The sequence below is a fragment of the Sparus aurata genome, chromosome 23 (assembly GCF_900880675.1).
Source record: "Sparus aurata chromosome 23, fSpaAur1.1, whole genome shotgun sequence".
Classification (NCBI taxonomy): Eukaryota; Metazoa; Chordata; class Actinopteri; order Spariformes; family Sparidae; genus Sparus; species Sparus aurata.
This window is the reverse complement of record NC_044209.1, coordinates 26,780,672-26,808,000: the sequence shown is the minus strand read 5'-3', so window position 1 is coordinate 26,808,000 and position 27,329 is coordinate 26,780,672. Positions and strand designations below refer to the sequence as shown.

General features: G+C 41.8%; 1 protein-coding gene across 2 annotated transcripts; it reads right to left on the bottom strand.

Annotated features, from left to right (window-relative positions):
- Positions 1–164: 164 nt before the first annotated feature.
- LOC115575495 (ras-associating and dilute domain-containing protein-like) lies at positions 165–27,329 on the bottom strand. Of its 2 annotated transcripts, XM_030407623.1 has the most exons (17): positions 27,205–27,313; positions 26,661–26,776; positions 24,970–25,293; positions 24,135–24,370; positions 22,097–22,425; positions 19,139–19,831; positions 18,664–18,701; positions 17,241–17,410; positions 17,021–17,133; positions 12,674–12,893; positions 12,038–12,210; positions 8,600–8,744; positions 7,601–7,782; positions 7,116–7,482; positions 2,859–2,986; positions 2,113–2,252; positions 165–2,034 (listed from the first exon to the last, which is right to left on the bottom strand). In XM_030407623.1, exons 1-17 carry the CDS (start codon positions 27,259–27,261, stop codon positions 1,932–1,934), a joined length of 3,534 nt encoding a protein of 1,177 aa, XP_030263483.1. In that variant the 5' UTR covers positions 27,262–27,313; the 3' UTR covers positions 165–1,931. The 2 variants fall into 2 exon arrangements, with proteins under 2 accessions (XP_030263483.1, XP_030263484.1); XM_030407624.1 differs by having other exon boundaries at positions 26,661–27,329.

The window sequence follows — 27,329 nt, the reverse complement described above, 5'->3', positions numbered from 1 at the left end:
GCGTGCAGCCGACACACCCAGCAGCGTCCTGCAGCTCCACCCGGCTGCTCCACCCGGCCAGACGCTCAGATTCCAGCTGCAGAGAGCCAAAAACCTGCTGCTGCTTCATCTATACACACACCAACACACACACACACACAACAACACACACAGCAAGAGGAGCGTTTCCAAAGTCAAAATAATATTTATTTATTCCATAGTTTCAAAAATACTGCGCAATATAAATATTACAAAATTGAATACTTTCTGTGTGTAAATATACTCGGGAGTTAAACACTGTTTACATTTGGGACTGTGGTTCTACAGTGTTAAACATACTGAAACTGTCAGCTGCTCTCAGGTCAGTCACGCTCAGGTGTTTTTCAGACATTTTTGGGAACAGGTAGGTGAAAGTCGGATGAGAAGACTGACACCACTGTCTCTGAACTACAAACAGACGCTGTTAGCTTAGCTTAGCATAAAGACTGGAAACAGACAACATATAAACCAATTAGATAAATGTTATTAAGGAGCTTTGAAGATGCTGGTGGGAAGATTTAGTTATATTTGGACAGAACCAGGCTAGCTGTTTCCCCTTGTTTCCAATCGTTATGCTAAGCTAAGCTAACTAGCTCTACATTTCCCAAAATGTTGAACTGTCCCTTTAGTTTTATTTCACTACTGAACATATTTGTGTAGATTTTGAACGTTGCTCCACTAAAACAAACGATATGTACAAACAGACAAGTGTGTATGAAAACATGTTTTTGGCTTTTAGCTGACGAGTTTGAACTCTGACACTCAACCTTCAGATTAATAATGTTGAACTTGTGAGCAACAGTTGCTTATTTAGACATCCAGCAGTTATAAAGCAACATTATCGTTCATCCAGAGTCCAATATTCTCTGTTTTTGGTCTCCACCTCCTCCTGAGGGTGAACCAAAACAGTGAAGTTGTGGCCTGGACAGATAAACAATGAGCTGAAACTCACTGTAAAGCTCTGTGTTTGTCTTCTGATCCATTGGTATGACAAATATATCGATTACAGCCACTTTAAAGAGGAGCCGGTGAAGCTTCAGTTTGTTTAAAAGCATGAAAAAACTTAAATATTGCAGATTTACCCGATATAGATTCCTATTCTTTAACCTGGAAATGTCTCCCGACCCAACGCTGAACCTGCTGGTGTAACAGACCGAAAGCTTTCATGTAAAGTTGGTCATGAAATAAAAAAAATGGAAAATGCCCAAGACAATCTTATTGTCTCACATCCAGGCTCGAGTAATAACATCTCCCAGAACGCTGAAATAATCCTGCTGGTTTTCAGAGAAACGTGTTGAACAACACAAACATATATTTGTTTTTGGAAAAACATGTTTTTTACTTGTGAGAAAGAAATATGTTTCCACGACGGCCTCACAGAAGACGGGTGAGATGGAGCGTACAATATGCGGTTTCACAGTTTTTAAAATAGCCACAAAATTGCTGAAAGAATTCCAGTTAGAACCCGACACGAATCAAATCCTGATCCTGGAGCAGCCTGGTGGAGTCCCTCAGACAGATTACTGCGTACTCAGACACTCAAATACATGTTTCAGCTGTTTTCCTCACCACCAAACCAGAGGAGCGGTTTATGAGTATATGAGGAGCCTGACGCAGAGTTTGTTTGCTGCGACAGCACAATCAGCTCTTAAAAACTTGTCCTGAACCGTCCGCCGCCCAGAATACGGCCACAGTTGGTCCTGATGAGCTCACTGAGTCAGTCCTGCTGCTGTTTGCTTGATTGTGTCTACGCAGAAAACGCGTCAGCTTCGTAATACGTCTGAAGGGAGAAGCAGGAAGTGTGTTTTCCTTTGGTTGGGGGATCCCTCCGGTGACAAATACTGACTTTGGAAGTCACAGGAAGGAAGAACCAAACGTCCCAATTGCACTTGATCGTCCAGCACAGCTCAGCTTCAGCATTTAGTCGTAGCCGAGCTCTTGCTGCTCGTCTTCGTGTCGATCTTTGCCACCAGCAGTTTGAGAGAGTCTCCTGATGATCGGATCAGTTCTCGACCACTGAAATGAAAACAGAGACAGCGGTAAAACCTCAGCAGCAGAGAGAAGACTTCAGACTGAGTGCTCTTTAATACTTACATGTTGTAGTCCATCCCAACCAGGCTGACGCCGTTCACAGCCAGGACTCGATCTCCTGTTCTCAGTTTCTGACAGCGAGCGGCAGGAGAGTCGGGAACCACTGACTTCACGTAGATGCCGCTCATTCTCAGCTGAGTTTTCTACAAGAAGATGAAACGGGAAAAGCAAAAGATGATTGACAGGTGACTGACAGCTATGGAGGCTTTACAGCGACACACAGCAGCCAGAGCGAGTGCTGAAAGATTTATTTATATTTGACTAACCAGCAGATCAAAACACCAAAATATAGTTTAGTGTCATAGAAAGGAAAAAAAAGAAGCAGTGATTCAGATTCGAGAGACTGAAACCTTTTTTACGATGAAGTTATGACAATATTTGCCTTCTCGTTAACATACAATGCAGCATATTGGCTCCTGTGCATTAGACTGGACCGCAGAGCTCATCATCACTTAGTAAGAACATTATTGTGATTAAATGTGCAGTTTCAGTCTGTTGAGTTAAAGTCCTGAAGTTTACAGTCTGATCAGATTAGAGCTGAGCAGCTACACGAGGTTTTTTCTGCGTCCGGATTAAATTGTGTGAAAGCATGAAAGCTGATTTGAGACAATCCAGATTAAGAGTTGGCCTTTCAAATTCATTTCACTCAACTTGTGTGTGAGCTTTTAAATTAAATGTTCTAGAGGGGAGAAGAAGGAAGAGGAGGATGTAAATGTGCTGGGTGAGGAAAAATGAGGAAGTGGTCGTACCGTTCCATCCACGAGCGCCAGGCCGAGACCGTGAGGTCCTCTGTGGAGCTCCACCGTGAACACTTCCTCTCTGTCTTCTTCTTCTTCTTCTTCCACATTCTCAGTCTTCAACTCAACACTTCCACTGGCTGAACACACAAAAAAACACAAGCTGACATCAGAACACATGATAGCTGGACTACTTCCACAACTGTTTAGCGTCCATGAAAACTACAGGATTTAAAATGAAGAGTTAAATGTAAATGAAACTGATTAGGGAAGTTTTGTTTATCACAGTTTGTCTTCGTCACTTACTGGTCCATCTTCCTGCTCTAATCTTTTTAGACCCTTTTATAGATTTGGATTTAAAGCACAATAAATATCATTACTCATAATCTTGGTGCAGGTGAAGAGTTTAAACCCTTCAATCACCTGCAGACCTGTTAGCCTGGGGACATGTTAGCATGCCGCGGCGCTCTAACAGGGACTTCCTGTCCTCCTTGGACTCGTGTGGGTCGTCCTGTCACAACATCGACGCAGCAACAGTAGCACCCCCCCCCCCCCAAAAAAACCCTGTTCCCACCCCTGCAGCTCCCGCCCTCCCTCCGCCTGTTCCCAACATGCAGCCTGTCTGCCCCCCACGCCGGACCTGCCTCGAACAATGCCGCTGCCGATTAAGATTCCACGCACCAACCCAACTGTAAATTCCCATGACAGATCGGCCACTGCTCTTTTCTCTCCTGACATCACCACCTCTCTGTAATTCTTGGGGCCAGATTAAAGGATTACCAAACTTTCAAAATAACATTAGCCGCTGTTAGCCGAAAACCACAGAGGTAGATCGTAACACGGGAGGACGAGGTATGGATCTGCAAGGGTGGGCGGGCGTGCACAGCTCCCACCAGGGTGTGAAAAGCAAAATATATGATTAAATAATTATATATACACAATTAATTAACTTTATTTCCCATCATAATTGATTAAATATTGGGTAAAAGTCAGTTAATAATGGGTAATTATTAATAAACAAAGTGCTGGAAAATAGTAAACAAAGGCCTTCCTATTTTAATAGTGTTTATTTTTTAAATCTTATTATCATCTTTAATGATCTTGTCTGAGTTTAATCCTGCCAAGGCAACGACAAACTAGTAACGTCTAATTATTTTCATGAAAATCAAATATTCTGCTGTTTATTTTCCTGGTTATTAATTAATCGTTTCATTCATAAAACAGCAGAAATCAGTAGAAAATGGAGAAAAAAGTTAAAAACCCCAAAATATTCTATTTACTTTGACACAGATCAGAAAAAGACAATTTCTCAGATTTGAGGAGGTGCGACTGTTAAACGTTTGACCATTATTCCTGAAAAAACACTTAAATTAACTAAACTCTACATCGTACAGATTGAAAAAGTTGTAAACCAATTAGTGCAGCTGTACATACAGAGATGGAACCAGATGGTTCGGTTTCAGTGTAATCCTCAAACCTCTTAAAGCAAATTGCTTTTATCAAAGGCCCGAACAGAGAAAACATAATACATCAGCTAACCAATGAGAGTAAAGACGTCTGATTAAGATCAGTAAGATCCTGCAGATTAAAGCCTTTCAGCAGCAGCACACAGTCACAGTGGGGGGTCTGTGCGTTAACACAGGTTGAACCTCTTAAATTCAAACACGATCACATGTGACGAACATTGTTTCTGAAGGTCTGCTTCACATCTGAGAGCAGGCAGAGAACAACCAGCCTCGTTTCCCCCAAATTAACCACACGGAACAAATCAGCTTACAGATCGTTTGTTTTGACTTATCTGCTCAAGTTTTACTGCTTCTTCTGCGGTGACAACAACACTGACACTCGTCTTCTGCACGGCCATAAATATTTGGCAGCCTGACAGTAAACCGTGTTGTTCTTTTGATGTTTTTATGTCAGATGTCATGTAACCCTCTTCATGTAACACCCTTTGTGTTGTAATTGACTTGTTTCTCTGAATAGAAGCAACATCCAGTCAGAATCAGTAGTGTCATTAGCATTAGCTAGCTCGGTTAAATAGCTCCCTCAACAGCACGATGAGATCACAAAGAGCGACTGTGAGGTGCTATGTGCAAGTGTTTGTTGCTGTTCACGTTAGTCAGTCTTTAAAAACAGGCGAATAAAAATCCAAGTACCAGACATATTAAGATATATTTGCAGTAGATGTTGCACATTTTTATTTAATTAAGGGTCCGTAATTTCAGGCGTGTTTTACTTGTTCGTGCTGTGGCTCTCAGCCTGCTTACTAGAAGACTCTGTTGGGTTAGTTTGTGGGCCAACCTCAGGACGTTTTGATCATAAATATGTGATTTTAGCACGATTACAAAATCTGTAGATCTATAAAGTGTATAACAGACGATACGGTTGTTGTTTAGTGTTAGTGCTTTAGTTGATTCAGACATGATTGTTATTTGTTGTTTTCTGTCTGTTGTCATGTTATTGTTTTTTGTTACTGTATATCTGTTAACTAGTTTATTGAGCTTGTGCATTTCTTTATTGCTATTACTGTGGTAGTTCCCCATCCTGTATCCCTCTAACCCGTGTTAGGAATGTCAGTTATATGCATTGCCGTAAAAGAGCTGAATGATCAGCTCATTTTCCCCGAATAAACAACGTTGATGATGATGATGATGATGATGTGCGTGCCAGCATGATGTGTGTGTCAGCACCTTGGACTGCGGGGAATTACATTTTGTTTCAGAGTTCCTGTATGTGGACGTGATAAATAAGCTTGAACTATAACTTTAACTTGGTCACAGATTATGGCGTAACACCGGCTCTAAAAGTGTCAAACACTGACGCCAGAAACACCCTGTAGACTTAAACTTATGTTTCCACAGATGACTTAAACGAGGAGAATTCAAGTTTCAGTTTTAAACTGAAGTAGTCGACTCCTTCACTCGACACCCTCTGACTCCCACAGATGACCTCATGACGGAGGCGTCCAAAAACAATAGGGGTGTGAGAGGAAACACTCTTTCCTTTGCACGGCGAACCCACCCTGCGCAGCCTTTCCACTTGAAATTCCTGAACTCGAGAGTCAGTAAAAGATGAAGGAGAGGACTGTGACGGCACTCCACCTCTTTTATGTCGGGGGTACCTTCATGTGGAACCGTCGGGGAACAAATATGCAGCCGGTCCACGAGGTCAAGTCACTAAATACTTTCCTTAATAGATGTTGTCAGTCAGAGGAGGTGCAGGAGGTTTTAGGAGGTGACCTCATTCCAGACGTTAGTAAAAAGGGACGAGGTCTGAAGCCAAGTGGTCGAATTCTCAGTGACAGAGCTGTGTGTCATTTGAATCAAAACCTGATGTGTGTAATCGAAGCCGTGAATGGGCCTTTTCAAATGCTGCTGGTTTGTCATCATCTGTGGTGGAAGTGTGGTTCACTCTTTTTTCACAGTTCCTTTGTGTGTGTACTCGCTCTCCTAAATCTTAATAAATATCATCTGTTGTTAGGTTTCAGTTAATGTTTCTCAGCTGTTAGTGGCTTCAACAGACCACTAAAGGGGAACTGTTTTCATCATTGATTTATCTGGTGATTTTTAGGCATGCTAGCTTTGAGGCTTTAGGGACGAGATGTTGGTCTTTGTCTCAGTTCAACAATGAAATATCTCAACAGACTGGACGGACATTTCGTTTTGTACAAATATTAATGATCCCCAGATGATGAATCGTTCCTGTAGTGCCACCAGCAGCTTCACATTTCTGTATTTGTTTCGTTTTGCTACAAATCAGTGATTGTTTTTGTTTTTTTATTTCTTGTTTTGTTCTTGTTGTTTTTCTGAATTGGTGAATTTCATTTGTATTTGTTTTGTCTATGTGCTTGTGCTTTCTTTTGTGGGCTACTGTATGAAACTGAATAAAGTCGCAGCACCCCATCATAGGAATACAGTCTAAAAATCCTGATGGCAACAACTCATGTTCACTAAAAAGGGGAAACGACTTCCATGACGGCTGTCTGAGGAGGTGTTTGATCACCTGAGAGTCGTCAGTGAGCAGCGTGTCTCACTTCATCAGGGCAGAAATATTTTACATCTTTACTCTTTACAACAAAGGGATTTAATCTGGATTCTGGTCTTGAACCTTTTTTGTAGAAAGTGTTTATAGTTGGAACAAAGTATTATATATTATATCAACATCTGTGCTCATATCTACGTGTGTTGTTTGTTTTGTCCCGTGATGAAGATAAATTCAATGCTAATAAATTACAGTAAGTTATCAGTACTTTTGACTTCGTTCAGTTACCTTTCTGCTGGCGGGCGCCCTCCCGCAGATCCGCCTCCAGCTCGGCCAGCTCCATACCCTGCGGGGTGTTGGGTGGCGTCAGCAGGCAGGACGGGTCCAGTGCCAGGCTCTTATGGTAGACCAGGTCAGCCTGACCTGGCAGTGTGTTCTGAAGCTCCAGGCTCTTCAGCTTCTGGGCCAGGACCGCCTCACAACTGCTCAGGTCGCCATGAGATCCTCTGGACTGAGTCGGCTCTGGACGAGAGGTACAGTCCAGGTCTGCCTCAGGGGTTGCACAGGTAACCGGGTCAGAGGCCACCTGATGGGCGGGATCTCGGACGACCCTGACGGAGGGCGAGGTCGTAGACTGGCTGTCTGTGGTCGTCCCCTTGAGAGGAAAATAAAGTCAATCAATAACAGATGTAGAAACATCAAGGTGTCTCATTTCCTGACTGCCGCTGGCTTCTCGTTATATTGTTGAGCTCCGGGGTCAGAGAGCTTGTTACCTGTTCCTCCTCATCAGGTTCGGCTTGGGTTTCACTGCGGGGCAGCCGGCGTATGAACTCCTGCAGATGGCCGAGCTGTTCAAACAGAGCAGGCTCCACGATGGGTTTACCCAGCTCCAGGTGAAACGTGTTGCCGGGCAGGATGAGCGGCGGGTGGTTATCGAAGCTCTCCAGGATGTCGCCTGCAGAAAGACAGAAAGGTCATCCATCAAAGATAACCTGAGCTTTATTACATCTTTCTCATGAAATTCAACACTTGTAACTTTGAGTGAAGCGGCTGTATTTGGGCTAAGGCCTTATTTAAAGCGGTAAATACAGTCGAGGACTGATGCCACTGTCGCTGGATCAGTCAAGGTGCTTGACACTGCAGGGTGTCATCAGTCTGACAGGTGAAAATAAGTGAGAGCGAGGCCGCGGCTGACCTGCTGTGACAGACAGGATTACTCTGGAGTAGAGCATCAACTGAGACTTCTACTCATTTGTTAGATGTTCTTCTAAATGTAATTACAAAATGAGGTGGAAAAATAATGAAGACAACAGTTGTGTAATGGATTAATGCATCACAGAATTCATTTAGTGTGCTTTCTGAGGTCATCTCTGTTTTGCATCAGGTTGTTCTACTTGTCGAGAACTTTATCCCGATGTTATGTGCAGTCAAGCATTTTTACTGTCAAGTTTAAACACGTAGGCAACACAATAGATTGTTCTGTGTGCTGCTGAGAGAGGAGTCTGGTTACTGCAGTTTACAGTAAACAGACTCGTCTTGGGGACAGGACGGCTCAGAAGATGCTTTTGAGATTATGAAAACTAAAAAGCTTACTCTACACATGCAACTGCAAAAGGCCTTTAAATCATAATAATATCAACATTTATTTGTTCTTAAAATAATCTCCATCTGCAAAAAAATATTATTTTCATTACTGATTCATCTGACTCAACGAAATGTGAAAGAAACAGCGAAAAATCCAAATCCAAATCCCAAAGGTCCATGTCACTCACCTGTCCTGATAGCGTCCTCTGCATCATCCGCTGATGGCGTCCATCCAGGAGGACAGGCTTTAGCCGAGCTGTACTCCCTCAGCATGTGGTGAAGCTGAGCTGGATTCAGGGCGGCAAACTCTGTCCTGAGAGAAGCCCAGGATGCCTGGACGGACATGAAGCAACAGAGAAAACATTCAGAACACTGAAAGACATGAAGCAAACTTTTTCTAAAACCAGGATTGTAAAAGCGATCCACTTTTACAATTTTAAAGAGGAGCCACAAAAGCACTTTGTAGTCATTGTGAGAATGACAGAGTGGGAGAAACAAGCATTTTCCCAACATGCTTGTTTCCATATAAAGACACAAAGTCACTGCTACTCTCTCATTTGCATGAAATGCACTTCAAACCAATTTTATGATCTAGTGAATATGTTTTCTCCGTGTCACCTCAGAGCCAGATGTGGTAACAAAGTCTCCTGGGAAAATATTTCTCAGTCTGAATGTGAGAAGCTCTTCAAGTTTTCTCATATCACTTCAGCTCCATTCTACGCTTGTTTGAATCTGCATGCCAATAAAAGGTGAGGGTTCAGTAATTAACACCTCGTAGTTGCTCTGTGCAGCGTGAGAAGTGTAAACTTTTATTATCTCTTCACTTCTCAGGCTGCTGTGAAAGTCCTTATCATGAAATAGTTTCCTTGTGGCGGCTCTTACTCACTTGAGAAAGATAATATTTGATCTTTTGATGACTACAGAAAGTATCTGGAGGATAAGGAAACAGGTGAGTCACTTCATGTGATTATTATAGGACAAACATTACAAACATTACGTCGTTCATTCAGTCTGTCCTGAATTGGTGGAAGTACGACCTTGCCCAGACAGGCCGGGGCCACAATAGAAACCATAAGTTGTGTCCCTGCCCTTCTCTTATAACACTGAGCTCAACAGAAGGTGAAGTTTAAATGCTGCTTATAAACAGCAGAAATGTGAAAACGTCTCAGTTTGTTATGTCTGAGATTAAATGTTTGGCAGCAGCTATTTTCTAAAATAAGTTGTTGTGTTCTCCATTACTGCTGGCAAAACAGACGACGCCACATCCCCTGAGTGTAATTTACAGCTGTGCCACCGAGCCACTTCAGTTCTTAAAAAGCCCAGAACTCCAGATGGAAAACTAAAAGTCTGTCGAGGGTGTGTGCTCTGCTGCGGCAGCCACAACGTGACCTCATGCCAGGGCAGGGACACAGAAAACCACCGGCTTCCTAGCAACCATCCAACCCCACGAACGAGACAAGACAAGACCGATCCATCGACAACTGTGTCGGGGGATGGGCTGGTGTTGCGTTTGTGCCCCCGAGATGTTTCAGGCTGGTACCACCACTGTGAGTCATAAAGTGAAAACAGGTGTCAACCTCACAGACTAAAATAAGGCTGCATACTTCACCCAGTTCCTCCAGATATAGTAGGTAGAGCCTAATGACACAGTGCAGGACCATTTCACATATCTGTGGTCGGCTCAAACATCTTGAAATATATTGCATTGTAAATGATAGAAACCACCTCTAATCTATATCACTGATTCCCGACGAGAAGGACTTATTTAACTGAACTCAACTAGAAAACAGAACACATACATCCATATATTTGATGAAGGAGGAAAACAGCCAAATGAAAACTAATTTGATCCGATGAATCACTTATATAAGTATGTTGGAGAGTTTCTGCAAATACAGTGGTAAGTTCAAGGTTTTAAATAGTTTTATTTAGTTCAGAATCCTTCTTTAAATTTTACTTTAATAGTTAAGAAAGTTAGGCTAAGGCTTCAAAACTAAAATACTGTCTAAGAAATCCCACCCTGAGGCTTTTTCACAGGTCTCACCCTGTGTTTAACAATATATATTGACTTTTGCTTTAGCTCTGACAGTTTTATTAATATGTGGAGGTAATGGGAGTAATATTCTGTCTAGTTGACCAATCAGATTGCTTGGTTGAAACTACCTGTTGTATAATGTTAGCTAAACGTGACAAAGAAACAGCTATAATTGTTTAAAGTAATGAGGAAGCTGTTGAACCATTTGGCTTAACGTATTAATGTTTAACAGTTGAGTAGCTAAAAGTATTGTTAGTTAGTCAAAAGTGATGGAAGAATGGTTGAAACAGCAAAACGTGTGGTTAAATTGTTGAAATAGTTACTAACTAATGATTAACTGCTTCCTGAATTAACAGTGATGGATAAACAGCTAAAATAGTTAATGTTAAAACTATATATATGAAACATTTTACAACATCCATTTAACTCACACTTGTACTTTAAGGTAAACACAGTTGGTAGATATGTGGTTACAAACTACTACAGTATAATCAGCCTTTTCTATTTATAGCAACAGCTGCACGTGGCTACTTGATCACAAAAACATTCAGCAGGTTCCACGTCATCCTCTTTCCAGGCAATAAAACTGTGAAACTGGAAAAAGTTTCGACCTTTTTTATAACCTGTCTTCGTCATGTGTCACACCTGGGAGATTTTATGTGCTGGTGTCCCTTTACGACTCTGGATACCTCAAGTGTTTCATAACCAGCCTAGTGTGAGCTCACCTTCCTTCTGTGGTACATAGTGTAAATAAGATTTGAATGGGTAACTAAGAGAGCCGGGTACTTAAGTAGGGATTAAATGTTAAGTTGGCTGTCTGCCACTGCACAGCACCAACACTACTAAGCACAAGTAAAAGCAAACATAAAGCTGTTGTTCCAGTGATGTACAGTATTGTTTGAGTGATACAGTGTGTTATTCCTCAGCATACACTGAACCAGAGGCTTTTAAACATCATCACTCTAATGTATTTCATAACATTAGAAAGCCATTTGAGCTCCTTGAGCGCCACGTTTCCAATCAGTTTATGTCAAAACAAATAGGATTTAAGCTGATAATATAACAGATATACTCTGGCTAACAGGATATACTCGGGTCCACATGTTTCTTAGTTAGATAAGAGCTGGCCAAGCCTTAATTAGCACCGTGATGTCATGAGTTTATCATTTTAGTGTATTTACACTTGCTCCGTTCCTGCAAACCATTTCCTCATATCTGATCGATGTGAGTGGCACCATGGGAGTTTAAGTGCATCTGCTCTCGAGGCTACTACAACTATAAACTAATTACATGCTTCCACTGACTTGTCAGACATTTTATGGCATTATGAGTCATGGTTATCACAATGTTTGGCAACAATAAGAAGTTTAAGATAAGCGGAGTTACATTGCTGCAGTATGAAGGGTTGAATAAGGTTCAGATTCCCAAAGTAGTGTATCTTGCACCTAATAGATAAACATACATAACTAATGTTGTACTGACACCTTTAAGACAATGGAACATTCAGGCTGACGCAGACATGACTCGACTCTCGCGGCTACACCCGCCGGAGGACAGACAAACAGGAAAGGAGAAACGGATGTCCTCTGACCTGTAGGAGGGTTTCTTTGGGTGTAGCCAGCAGATTGACAGCAGCAGAAAGCTTCTGGAAGAACTCGGTGGCCAGATCGCACAGACCGATGCTCTGGATCCAGTCCATCAGCAGGTCCAGGTTGGCCCGGATCTGAACACCTCGGGACCACTGGTAGAACCCGCCGACAGATCCTGAGGAACATAGTTTTATGATTCAGTAACAGCTCAGGCATTTAAAAAAAGAAGTTCTAATAACATTTATAGTGATTTTCTCGCAATTAAAATGTTAAAGAATATGGGCAAATCTTTTTTTTGATAAGACAATCAGCAAATGTAGTCCAAAATTCATTAAACATGAAGGACGTGATGCTTACACTAACAGCAGCATGCTAACATTATGATATTCTGATGATGGCACCAGTGAAATACTGCAGGATCAACAAGTTACCACGAATGTCTTCCTAATGTTGGCGCCACATGAAAAGTCAGAGGAACACCAAAGTAAATAGGATTCATCGTCTTGGACGCATGAATATCTCAGCATAACTTCATGGAGATCCATTCCCTAGTTGCTTAGACATTTCAGTCCGGACTGATCAAAACAAAAGCTGAAACAGGTCGAACAGGTTTGTTAGTAGGTGATCTGAAGTCTCACCTCTCTCCATGAGGGCGTTGAACAGCGATGCGTTGATGAAGAAGAACAGATAGGCACAGAGTTGTAGTGAGATGTCTGGATGGACCTGGAAGGCTGTGAGGAGCTTCAGCGCCTCCTTCAGCACCTCCAGAATGCCGCTGAGCCCGTCAGGTACTCGCAGCTGACCGCTCTCTGAGAACGGGTTCCCATCCAGCAGACCGGGCAAGGCTGAATACATACTCTGAGGAGAGAGACAGGGACATGTTACATCTCTGCTGAATGATATTAATGTCTGAAGTGTGTAAAACCTCCTCCACCATCATCACTGCCAAGGAACCATGAGAATCAGGCTGTGATAACGCTGATAATCGCTCACAGAACCACATAAACTTCAACATGTCATATGTAGATACAACCTTCCTCTGCCTTCACGTGATTCCTGATGGTATGAAATACAGAGCAAGAAGGCTGATAGGAAAATTATGTTCTTTCTCATGTTGTACTGTCGAGTGCTGCTATGTATAGAAGATAATGACATAATGATTCAAATAGAGGAAGGCATTCACAGAGTTTACAGGAAACTTTGCAGGAAAGCTTGTGTTGCACAACACAAAGGGCAGCTGGAGAGAAATTAAAACACTGTCCTACAGTTTCACTGCAATTTGAGCTCAAAGCTAAAAACAGCACGTAACAAAACAGGGATTAAAACGAGGAATTAAAAAAGCAACACACTGAGGAGAAATCTTGTACCGATAAAATGTGCTCTTTAACATCACAAGGTCAAATCCTTACCATCTCCATTCTAAGACATAAGTTTATTTCTGAATAAGTTTTTCAAATATCATGTATTAGTTTGGCCTCTTCTTTGTTGCAGGAAATGTGCCAATTTTCCAAGTTTCTAGCAGATAAAGTGGGATAAGACACTTCCAAAATAATAGATTTCATAGTAACATCAAACCAAATTACTGTCATCAAGTAAAATAACTTTTAAGTTCTCCCACTCCTAACATCTGCACCATTTTCTCTAGCTCAGAACACTTTCCACCCTCTTTCAGGTGACTGTTTTGTGTCGCTCATTTTAAATCATAACAATTATCCACGATTCCTTTAAACAAAACTGTCAGCAGCAGCTCTTAAGTTGGCTCCACATGATGAAGACAAACAGTACAAGAGCGTCTGGTGGAAAGAGTCAGGAAATGGTAAAGCAAACCTGACCTTAAATTACAGTACTTAAAACAAAAGCCCTTTTTACACAGAGATCCCACAACACTGCTGCAACGAAGACCCTTCATTACACTGACTTTGCCTTATTACAGTTAACCAAACAATGGTGACAGCAACAACTGCATGGCGTATAGCATACACACCAGGCTGTTTTTTCTAAACAATAACAGTCGCAAAACAAGACAATGACATTCATTTAACGTCTCTGTTTCATGGCAGTAAATCTTGGGACCTCATGGGGCGAGTTGTCCAATGTTTGTGGGTCCAACATGTCACACCTCTTTAGCTAACAAGCTATGTCAAAAAGATTCTGTTTAAGCTTTGAGAGGAATGATAAGCGATAAAAACTGTCCAATAGCATTTGGTGGCTAATGTGAGCTAATCTCAGCGCTTCAACACTCCTCGTCTTTTGCTTTAAGCTGTGTTTTTAGCATTCACCATCAGCTCATAATTGACACTTGTGGCCAGTGGTTGCTGCTCAGCAAAGTTATATAAGTGTCATTTTAACACTCCGCCTTCATGTCATATTTCAGATGCCGTAATTACCACTTTCCAACTTGTAAACAACTCACATCAACATCCAAGTTGTAATCACGCCTGGGAAACTTTCTCAAAGATTCTTATAGAAGCTCGAGTAATGTGTCCAGTTTAACGCTTTAAAATAAAGACGTGCCCTGAACACCAAGCTGTTATTTAAGGTAATTAAATCCAAATTAAATCAACATAGTGCTACATTGTCACTTCACAGTATTTTCAGCCACGCTATCAGCTCTTTAGTGCTAAAGAATCTATCATTACAGCGTTAAAAATGTTGAATGTAGCGTCTTAAAAGTTTAATGTGTTCAAAAACATGATGTCAAATTCTATTATATAAATAAAAGAGGGAAACGACAGTTCTGCAAACGCTGCGGAATCACACTGTAGGCTGGTTTACTGAACCACCACCTCATTTTGAAGTCCGGCTCTTATCACTACTCTGTCTTCTGACACAGTTCTGCCATTGTTTCATATCCATGACATCATCTGTTAGGTACACACATACACACAAACACACTCTCACTCACACACCATGACTAAGATAGTGACCTCAGACAAACTGAAAGAGGCCATAAAGACGACAATAACCCTGCATGCCTGAGGCAACAGGTCAGCTGACAGTTTACTGTGCGGCTCAGCAGATTTGAAGGTGCTGATCGGTTATCATGGAGACAAAAAGACTATAAATTGTCACATCTGCGTCAGCACACATTGTCTGTACGTCTATATAAAGCCATCTGTGGTACTAATGATGCTAAAATCCCACATTTTCTCTTACTTGTAGCTTTTTTTAGTTCTTAAGTTTCGTTTGTATTTTGCTGTAAAAGAAGTAAAGAGATGTACACTATGAACAGTCAGCTGTATTTCACAGGACATTAACAGGACAACTTTTTCCCTTCTTCACTTCCTTTCCCCTGTTGGGTGTCTCTCTGACGACAGTATTTCTTCCTCTGCAGGAAACAGACAGCAGTTCATAGCTGTGAATCCTCCCTTTCTCTCCACCAGCAAAAAAAAAAGTAACCAGCAAACACACACTCAAATAACACACTATCAAATTAAGAGGTACATTTTAATAAATGTGGGGACTGCTATACTGACAAGCTTAAAAAGTAAAAAAAAAGTGATGAAAATCTGCCTCTGAAAAAGCCACATAAAAGAATAAAGTAAGTCCAGTTAGATGTCTCTTTCTTTCATTGAAGGCTGATGTGCAGCACCAGCAATAGAAATATGTCTGAGTATTCATAATAACAGCACAGGCGGTTCCTGCTTCCTTCCCTCTCTTCCTCAAACAGTCACTGGGCAGGGTGGAGGTGTCTCTACACTCTCTGCTGTTAACTGTCTGAGCTGTGATGTCAAACCAGACAGGCTTTAATAAGCAGCTTTAACATGGGAAAGTCACATAAATCTAGTCTGGGAGTGTTCTGTCGGGCTGTAAACCAGGAGGGCTGACTGTCACAAGACAATCCAGACACACTGAAATGCATTTCCAGACTCTGAAAAGTCTTCACCAAAGTGTTTGTCCAGATTTAAGAATGGCCTTAGAGCGGTATAGGTCTTATCTGCAGTACAGACCAGGATCAGTCATGATGGATCATATTCCTTGGTGTACTCCAAGGCTCCATCTTGGGCCCCATTTTATTGTCCTTATATATGCCTTCAGTGTGGTTTTAGAAAATCAGAAGTCCCTTATTACTGCTGAGCTGATGATTCACAGCTGTAATTCCCTTTGAAACCAAGTGAAACATAATGTTTGGCCTCTTTTAGTTGTCTTGAGGATTCAAACACTGGATGACTAACAGTTTGCTACAACTAATGAAAGTAAATAAGAAGTCTATTCTCGGGACTTATTCACTTCTCCAGAGGAGTAGCCAATTCTCTTGTGCCTCTGTCATGAAACCTTTGTACAAATTAGGGATGTTTCTTCTGACTAAATTCTTTCCATTTAAACATAGGTTTGAATTTAGACTAATAGACATGTCTTGAAGTAAAGAAACACTCCGAGACAGTTATAATCTATTGCAGTTTGGAAGGTTATAGCACATTCTTTGGAAAACAAATTGTATCTTAAATGACATGGAAATGTTTGGTACTTTGCATCGCCAGAAAAAGAGACCACTTCAGCGCAGCACTGGCCTCCCTGACTGAAACACTGCGTAACAATACAAGAATAAAATTGTTTTTTTTCTGTTTAATTGTAATTATTTAATTTTTTTCTTGACTGAATGCAAATGCAAGACTAAAAAAGACCCTCAGATGTTCTCACAGTGGTTCTCTCCAAATCAGAAAACAAGCTGGTTTTGTTATTCAATAAACCAGTGAAACCTTGGAAGAAAAGACTGTCTCTTTGTTTATATTCCATCAGTGGAAAAGACACCCTGCTTACTATCTCACAGGCCTTTCCTGACTGAGAGTTGGTGTTTCCATTCTTATTGTGTTTTCTGTCTGGAATATGTTCAATAAAAACAGAATTTGGTGTTTACACAGTCCAATTTCCTGCTTCACATGTGAACGACAGTCAGATTTTACAGGTCAAAAGGATGTGAAACATGTCACTGTGTGAATGTGTGTGTGTTTAAGGAGATAGAGTATTAATGTGTGGCAGCCAACCTTTGTTAGATAATAGACAGACTGCTGGAAGGTAAACATGATGACTTCCTCCAGGACTGTCATGGCTTCCTCACAGGCTGTCCGAGTCGACGACATCTCAGAGTCCAACAGACCTGACGGCACACAAAAGCATTTTAAACACACGTACAACACACTGCAGGTCTAACAGCCTGACAGCTGTAATAACGTTAAGGCCACAACGTGTTTTGTTTTCATCCACCTTCGTCCTCCTGCTCCTGCCTCCAGGGCAGCAGCTGAGGGACTTCGTGCTGGATGAAGTGCAGCAGTTCGATGGAGTTTGCCATCCACAGCACCAGAGGCTGCAGACCCGGGATCAGCTCCTCCATGCTGAGCAGCTGAAGATGTTCAGGTTGCCCGTCACTGGAGCCCCTGATGTAAAAACAAGGATGGAGAGCAAACAAAGATTTGTTTTTAAGATGTTCAAAATGACTCCATTAGTGTTACAGGAGTACAATGTTAGAGTAGTGGACTACTTTTCAGAACCTGGCGCCTACATTACCCACAATGCAGCCTAACCACTGAGTAACATAACTGGGGGTGATTTATCAGATTACATGCAGCTTCCTCTGGAGCCACAAAAGGCTTTATGGTTAAAGTCCCGTTAATGACGATAATCTCAGCAGATTAGTCATTAATAAAATGAACAACATGTCCTGGCATTTATTACTTAGGGAGGCATCACATCTAACAAAATAATGAAAATAGTTGCTGTGGCTAATATCTCTTTCATAATTCAACGCGTCCGTCTTCAGAATCAGTCTGTTATATTGGTACAATAAGTTTTATCATTCCTACATACTTCTTCTTCTACTTCTAGATCTAACTTCCTCTTATTTCTGCAAATCAGCAAATCGTATGTGCAGTTAAAAAGTTGCAATTTCCTCTTTCAGAAGCCACTAGCACATGTTATTGCTTTTGCTACAAAAACTATTCAAAAAAGTCTTCTCCCGCTTGCTAAACAGTAACTGAAAGTTAAACTATATTGATGATCACTTCATTAATGAACAAAGTCATTTATCAAGTATAAATGTCATCCCTTCTCTGTTTCCACTTTCTGAATGAGAGAATTTGCTGCTTTTTCTTTGTTCTCGATGTTTATTAACTGAATATCTTCAGTTTTACTGATTTTTAGGACAAAACAGAGCTTTGATTTTCACTTGTTTCATCCTAAAACACTGAGTACCCGTTGCAGCTGTTTGACATGTTCCACTGTATCCATTTAGAATTACAGTCACATTTCACTTCTTTCCTTGGGCTTTGATTCAGAGTTAGTTAAACTTCAATAGCTCTGCTCAACTCCCGACTGACAGAATGTAAATGATGATAAGGCAAGTAGAAGCTTTACTCATGCAAAAACTCTCAGCTGCTTCTTTCTTTTTTAGAGAAGAGGCGGTGAGAAATTCTCTCTCTGCACAACCTACATTTAAAAATACTCATTGTTTTCTGAGGGAGCATAGAGTTGTAAAATCAGACTTTAACTCCTCTTTTATTCAGGCAGTAAACCTCATGGTGTTGTTTGTCATATATCATCGCAGGCAGCAGCTGCTGCTCTTCTCTCTGTGGCAGGTCATTGTCATGTATTTCTGGGACATTCTGTAAACACTTGTGGTTCGTCTACTCACGTTTCTGGCTGGATTGCTGCAAGTTCCTTTGTCTTCTCCTAAGAAAGAGAACGCAGAAAGAAAATATCCATTTCATGAATGCAAACAGCAACCATATGATTTACATTACACCCAACCCTGATGGCACATTTGATTGCTTTACATTCTTTGTCACGCTCAGCTTATCAAAGGATCATTTCACCTAAAAATGAAAATTCAGCCATTATCTCCTCTGCCTCATGCTGATGGAGAGATGGGTGAAGTTCTGTAGCATACAAACATTTCTGGAGCTTTAACGCAAAATAGCATTGTATCATTCTCCTAAACAACTGAAGTAGCTGGTGACTTGTTTTAAAATGTAAAAAGGAACGACTGAAAGTCAAGTTGAGATCCAAAATTAATTAGATTTTTTTTATTATTCGTATTCCTATCAAATGATTCTCTGACACAAAAGGTCAGTTATCTGATGAAACAAAGAACAGAGTTTGATACTTACCCACATGATGAGCTGGATCTGACTAGCTATCCGGAGCAGCAGCTGTCTGAAGTGTGTCAGCTGGAACGTGGAGGCTGAGTGTTGGATGCACAGGCTCAGCAGGAACGCAGGCGTCAGCTTCGGTTCATTTCCACTGGGGTCCAACAAATACAAAATCTCCTGCAGGACCTGCTCCTCCTGCTCCAGCTCATAGCTTACCAGAGCCTCTGTGCCTTCCAGGTCCCTCCAACGAGGCGGTAAAGGTTTCCTCTGCAACCTTGTGATGCTGATGGAGGAGCCGCACGATAAACAAGAGGATGACGCTTTTGTGGAGTTTGGGCAGAGTCTGGTCATCCACGGAGGAGTCTGGAGGGATCCTGATGTGCTGGTAGGATCCTTAAACATGAATAGATAGTGTTTCCCCAAGCCAACCAAGTCCCCTGGGTTCAGTTCCACCTCCTCTTTAAGAAGGAATCCATTTCTGGTCACAGGAGCACCGTGGAGAGGCTTCAGCATTGTCAGTGTCTTTCTGTGCTCCCCTGTGGTGGCTGGGATGTTAGAGTCCAGGCGTCTGACGCAGCAGTGTTGGGGCAACACGTCAGGAGCAAAGAGAAGGATGTCGACCTTTAACCTCTCCTCATCTTCTCCGTTACAGTGCTCCCTGCAGCAGCCGAAGATGGTGGTGGTCCCGCTCATCAGGTAGATGACAAAGTCCTGAAAACAACAGCAGTTATTGGTATAAATTTACTGCCTTTCATTGTCTGCACAATATCACAAATTCCTATTTTTCATATTCAAGCATTGTTTTTTCGATCAACAACCAAATTAAACCAAAAGATGCAATACGTTTCAGTTCACGTAAGACAACAGATCACAACTAAGAAGCTTGAACTACTGGAGGGAATTTTTTACACTAAAACAAAACATAATTTGGTCTATAATATGATAGAAAATACTAAAATGAATTAATATTGCTCCAGGACCATCACTGGAACTTATCATCATGTTTTTGTAACATCATAGCTTTGCGATTCAGGAAGAAAGACATGTTTGATGTGGAGAGAGGGAATATTTAAACCCAAACCATCTTTCCCTAAACCTAACCAAGTATTTGTGTTGGCTCAACCTCACCAAGCAGATATAGAAAAGTGAAATCAAATGCAGAAGAAGTGTAAAACAGATAAGTGAACCGTATAACAATGTTCCAAATGGGATACAAACTCCAGTCTATTGAGTCAGAGTCCCGAACTTGACCCATTCATCGAGGACTTTTCATAAGTTGAACCGATGATCCTCGAGAAGCACCATCTCAGAAACGCCATCAGTGCCTGGTCATTTTAAGTGCCCTCAACAATTGAGTTTTTACATTAGAGATGATAAAAAAAATCAAATGTGGCTTGAAAAATAGCTAACTATTACCAACAGAATGCCTCAGCTCTGGTCTAATCAGCAACGCAAATCGAAAGTCAACATGAAGGATGGGATTGATTTTCTTGTGTAACATTTTGGAAACGGTCCAGCAGTGTGATCAGTGGCGGGATCAGCTGCTGCTGGAAGAACAACCTGCACACTGGCAGCATGAGGCGAGACAGGAATGGAAGGGCTTATGAGTGAGACACCAGTGATGTCCGTGGCCTCCGGGTCACACATTAAGACTATTAGTCATCAGTGATAGTGTCTCATCTGCCAAGCTGTCTGAGAGGCTACTGGATACTCCTGTGCACTGTAGTATACACACTCCTCCTCGTTCCTTTGCCTTTTCTTTTTGGGTTGACCGTTTATTACAGAGTGACGTTTGTCCTGCTGCAGCTCCCAGTATCCTGCACAGTCAGCAATCTCCACCAGCGGGGATAAACAACACTGCAAGAAAGAGCTTCCTGTTCCTGGGACTGGGGCTGGGCTGAAGCCACAGTCTGACTCTCTGGTTTACTGGGAAAAATGAGCTGTGTGTTCACTTCATCAGCAGGGACTTGTTTGACGTGATATTCTAGAAACTGTTTCCCAGATGAGACATAGTTTAAAACCCTGATCGAGTAAACTGGTATGTAGATTACAGGACACCAGTTTAAGTGGTCACCTCCCACTAAGTTGTTTGTATGTTCTAAGAATAGCTTGTGTGCTGTTTATCTTCCTCTACAGTGTGTCTTTAATCAGGGTTATCTCCTGGTTTTAAACATCCTGAGCAGGTTTTCTTGCAACTGTATGGTGAACACTCTGTCCCTTGTCCTTTCATTGGAACATGATGACAGACAGCTCGTCCTGTGTGGGCAGCAGCTTGAAGAGAAAGAGTCAGAGCCGACAGGACAACACACCTCTGTAGTCCTGAACCCATTCTGAGAAATCCACAGTGAAGTTCCCTGACTGTTTCCTTCCTCTCCAGCCTGTGTTAGCAAAGCTCCACTCTCTGACTGCGGGATTTTCTCCTTCAGGTTCTTGACATAAGACAGTCAATCCAACACTCTTATGTCCTTGTTGACACCAAGTTGTCTCTAACAAGATTGTGTCTGACACGGCCTACGAGATGCTGCCAGGAGACTCTCAAGGATCTTGTAAGGACTTCAATGATCTCATCACAATATAGTCTACGGCTGTAAATAACTATTATTTTTTATCATCAATTAATCTGCAGGTAATTTTCATGCTTTATAAATGTAAATAAAATGTAAAAAAAATGCCCCAAAACCCCCAAACTCTTAATTTACCATCATAAATGACAAAGAAAAGCAGAAACCACAACACATTTACCTGCTTTTTTTCCTTCTATTGCATATTAATGAAATCTTTGCTTTTTTCCAGTCATATTAATATATATTGATGAAGTTTAAATGGATATCCATGCAGTTGATGTACATGTAATGTGCATTGTATATCAGGTGTAGAGCGTGGGGAGATTAACTGTTTGGCCCGGCACCACTTTAAGCTTGTTATCACATTACTTAATGAATAATCAGGCAGTGTGCTCCCTCCTCCCTCCCTCACCTGTCTGTGGCTGTAGCCCTGCAGCAGGAGGAAGTACGGGAAGTCAAATGGCGGGTGAATGGAGTACTGGGTGGTGTTGTCGTCGCTGCTCTCCGTCTCCTCCTTCTCCATGCCGAGCCGCAGGACCTCCTTGTCAGCCTCGGCCTCGGGATCCTCTCTTAGCGCAGTCTGTCGGGCCCGGTTGGCCTCCTTCCCCATCGCAGACAGATCCATCTCACTCAAACTTCTCCAGAACCCGAGTCCGTCCACATCCTCCCCGCTGCCGTCTACAAACAGAGAGGTCACTCTGGAGCGACTCTTCTGCAGCTTACGAGCCTGAGCGTTGATACCTGGAAGGGCAAGATGACAGCGTGTTAAAGATTTCTGTGGATTTTTTTTGGAATTTTTGGTCCATCTGCCTACGATGCAGCTCTTAGAATAACCACGACCTGATGACTGAGAACCTTCATTATCATTTTTTGTAGATGAGTCACATCTCATCCACGTCATGGAAAGAGACACATAATCTGAGTAAAAACATATACAAAAGCACTCTAGAAGATATTAAAAATTTCTAGGTAGTGGTCATGCTTACAGGTCTTTTTTCCAAGACTTTTTAACAGGGAGGTGAAAAAAGAGGCACAACAATCAGATAAAAATATTATTCTAAAGGGAAATTTGTTTAGTTAAAAGCAAAACCAAAAAATGAACAATGACCAAAATTCCCCCAGAATCACTCAACCAAACAGACTTCAACACAACAATTCACTGAACTGGCACCAATGGAACATATAAAGAGGAAAGAGAGGAAACGAGCGGGGAAAGTAAGATGTGACCACCTCTATCTGATACCAACAGCAACTCTGTCGACCTGACGTAACACAAACACCATTCAGCTCATTTGGAGCCATTAAGCACCCTGGAATGTCCACAGAGCCAGGCTTCACACCCGCAGCTCCGCTGCTCTTATCAGCTGTGGAAATGGGTGTTTTCCACATTGTTCAGCACCACTGTGACAGACTGGGCTCAGTGCCTATAAAACTCACACTGTGGAGGTAAAGAGCAGTTTACCCCGGTCAGTGAGAGGAGGACCATGAGAACCAGGATTTGATTGAGATTGACCAGACTGATACACAGGCTGCAGTCGCTGGGTGCTGATATTCTTCTAAAACAGGGTTTCTGCAGGATTCAGCGATGTGATTTCAGGACTTGGTTAGTCTCGCACTGCCAGACCTCTCCACAGTAATGTGTCAGCCCTGGAAAAAGGTGTGGCTACACCAATTCCAATTCTGATATAGGGGAAACAGCCACTCTGGTTTGTTTGCATGTCTTTTGCAGCTTTGGTGCCCCTGCAAAATAGTGTTGGGGGAAACTTGGCTTGCATGTGGGGGATGAGACACACCATTACTCCAACTGATTGTCTGACTTGGCTCTGTTTGAACGTACAGGTAAAACACCCTAATTCAAATGTAAAATCAACTTTCAAAAAACATCATTCCAAAGCAAAATATTTGACAGATGCCTTGAAATTTGTAAGGTTTTATCTTACACTGATTAAAGTGAAGGTGAAGCAGTATATGAGAAGCACAACAAACCTGTGCCAGAGTCAACAGGGCTGCACGGTCCCCAGTGTGCAGGAAGTGAGCTCTGATAGAAAGAATAACACAGCAGTGAGCAGCCACATTCTGGCAGCTACAGGCCCAGTGGGAAGAGCTGCCCAGTGCCTCCATGTTTCACGGGGCCCTAATAGGCCCTTGCAATAAAACAAAGATAAGAGTGGAGGCCGCACTGACCTCCTCTATCCCTCACTGCAGCTTTTGTTTCCTTCTGACCTCTCTCACATGCCTGCCATCTCCCCCTGTTCTAGCTAGTGATAAGCTGGACAATGCAGACTGTTAGCCTGCAATAAGAGATGAGGATAAAGGCTCCCAGTGGCACCACCACAGAGACTACGTGATTGATGACCCGGGTATAAGGATGACTCAGTTGTATCTATGTCCCTGTAGATGGTTAGCTGTGTGTTTTATAAAGAGAGTAGATGTATGGGTAGGGTGAATACCTGCAGTGACTGTGTCTCTGTCCTTTAAACTTTGCTCTTCAACGCTCGCTCTCAGCTGGATTTCAAAACGCCTGGAGAAGCCCTCCTTGGGTTTCCAAAGTGACTGCAGCATGAGGGGCTTCTCGTTGTCTCCCACCACCCGGAAACACTCCCTCTTCCACTGGTTATCTGCGCCCGTCTTGCCAATCACATCGCAGAGCACGTAATCGTTGGCATCTTCTTTCTCCAGACAGTACCTGAAGTACAAGAGTAGAAATTTAGACAAGAGGTCAAGAAATCTGAGTTAACTCACTGTTTTAAGGCTAATAACCATGACCACACGAGCTCTATGTATGACAATGCCGGTCTGTTGGTCCAAAACAAACATTTCCAGAATATATATAAATATGCAATTATTTTTCATTTCACAAGTTTTCCTGCTGAACACAATATGTCCATTCTCAGTTTATGTACCGAGGCTTCAAGCTTCCACATCACATCTGTGTATGCTGACTGTCAGACCAGTACTGGCTTCAGAGCTATTTGTGATGTCACAATTTGTGCTCGTTGGCCGGCCTCTTCAAATCAGATTTTCAGTGTGCACAGAGAAGATTTGCACTTTAGGGATGAATATGTAAACAGCCTTCTCATTTAGACTCTGCACATAAATCACTGCACACAGTGATGCTCAGACAATCAACTGCAGGAACAAGAAAGACAAAAACATTTCTGATTGGAGGGGACTTGAGATCTTTTACCTACAACTCAGACTGTAAGCTGCAGTGTAGCTAACAAGTTTTAACCCCATCTCAAGTCTAAAATATAACACACACACCAGTTCAATGAGACCCCTCACCTCTCCAGTGCCTCCTTCACCAGTTCCTTTGCACTAGACTGTGTGGTGGCCAACACGCTCTTATAGTTGGTCCCCTGACAGATGTCACTGCCGAAGATCTTCAGGATCCCGGGTACAGACATTTGACTGGACAGCTCTGCAGGGTCGTCTGCAGCCTGGAGTTCACCCGCCAGCGCCTGACCACGGCGCCCACTGTCCCGCAGGTTGGGGCTATGGTTGAAAACAGTTGAAAGCCTGTTATTGTGACGGCGGATTTTGCTCTTGGCTGGCTGCCGGACACCCACGCTCTCTGTGGAGCGCACCGTGCTGTCAGAGGTGTTGGACCTGAGAGGGAACAGAAGAGAAGACAGTCAGATAACAACACTGTTAAGAAGCAGCCTTAAATAAACCCAAGAGCATAGACAGCCAGTCTGCAGGTATAAGTACTTCAGTTTTATATCCAGACAAATCAGTCTCTTTTTGAAGTAGTCAATCACAGTGTGACTGTACACAGTGATTTATGGATGAATACAAAGATAAGCTATGACGTCAAATCTGATCAGCATAAGATATCACATACACCTACAGAAACAAATATTGTTGCAGTACTTTTCTATATGTAATAATCCTTCCATATAACATTCTACTATATCTCACATGCGTTTTACACTAGTTAAAATATTAATTTCTGCTCTAAATATTCATGTCAAATGAATTAAATTATTTTTTAGGGCAGGTAAACTGGGTTGAGGTGTTTTTATCTCAACTACACATGCACATACATCAGGTCAAGAGGACGTGGTTTTAATGAACTTCATAAAATCTGGTTGCCAGGCTGCAACAAATGATTAACTTCATTATTGACTAATCTGCAGATTATTCCCATGATTAACCACATAATCATTTTAATCTATAAAGTGTAAGAAATTGTGAAAATAGCTTATTAAAATTTCCCCGAACCCAAAGTGAGGTCTTTAGATTTCTTCTTTTTTCAACCAACAGGCCAAAACTCAAAGACTCTTCATTTATCAAAAAATTAACAAAGAAATGATGCAAATCCTCACATTTAAGAATCTGGAACCAACAAATCCTTGACATTTCTGCTTGAAAAATGGCTGAAACGCTTAAGTTAATTATCAAAATAGTTGGCAACAAATTCCCTTTCGATTAATAGACCAAGCACTGCAAGTCTTAATGGCAGTTGTGTAAATAAAAAGCATTACAAAACCAGTCAAGACAGCCAAAACAAAAGCTCAAATAGCCCTCAAATAAAATAAAAATGTAGATCCATGAATCAAGATACAGTCTAAAAATATTGCAACATCATTTTAAGGCAATATCACTCAGGTGTATGTCACAGATAATGTTATTTAAACACATCATTTGAACTTATTCCTAATCAGCATTAAATTGATCTAAATGTTTATTCATGTATTCCTCTTCAAACTTAACTCCTCCTACAAGTCAACCTTTATCTGAAACTTTTAGTGATTTACTTTACTGACATTTATCATCTGTTTATACACATGAATGCATTTAAGGTTGTGATAGAACAAAATGTGTCTTCAGGGGAGAAGTTACACATATATTGTACATAATTAGACACTCACATTCCAGAACAACAACTTTACAGTGTGTTATCACTAATGATTTAGTGTGTATATAGATCTTATATATGCTAAATATGGAGGTTAGAGTAAAGTGTTACTTACTGGACAGATCCATTGCTGGGTTTCCTACCCAGTTTGGCCAGGCGCTTCTTCGGAGAGCGGATCAGTAAACCCACAGGGAAGTTCAGGGCTTGTTTATGTACGTGGCTGCTTCTCTCCTCAGAAATCATTATTATTTTTAATATCACGTAAACACAACAAAACTACTACAACAGTTGAAGTGAGCAGAAAATAGCATTCTCCGCCGCTAGCTAGCTTAGATGATGACAAACTTGTCGGGACGAGACGGTTTTCCAGGATACCAGTCCAACTTCCAACTCCAGGAAAAAAATTAAAATAAACCTAAAAAAAGTTGAGAAAATACTCCGACAGTATCTGCGTATCCATTATATAAAAGTTGTGACAGTTATTTAAAGTGTTAGCTTGATAGAAGAGATGAACAGACGTTACATTCCCACACACGTTAGAAGAAAACCAAAAAAAGAGCGCCGGTTGGTTCAAACTTCCAAATCACTTTTCTTGAAGGTAAAATCCAAACTGGAACGAATGTTGAGCTGAAGGAGAAGAAGAGGAGACATTTTCACACCTGTTCTGTTCCGTTCCTGACGGGGAAAACAAGCTGAGTAGGGCAGCGCAGGTCCATACTGACCGTCGGAACCGTTAACTCCGTCTGACTGACAGGCAACGACTGAATGAACCTGCTGCTGGAGG

Coding starts and splice junctions, on each gene's coding strand:
- LOC115575495 (XM_030407623.1), bottom strand. CDS start 27,261: ATGGACCTGCGCTGCCCTACTCAGCTTGTTTTCCCCGTCAGGAACGGA. Junction 19,832..22,096: donor AGGGCTACAGCCACAGACAG/GTGAGGGAGGGA, acceptor TGTTGTTTTCAG/GACTTTGTCATCTACCTGAT. Junction 17,411..18,663: donor GCAGCAATCCAGCCAGAAAC/GTGAGTAGACGA, acceptor TTTTTACATCAG/GGGCTCCAGTGACGGGCAAC.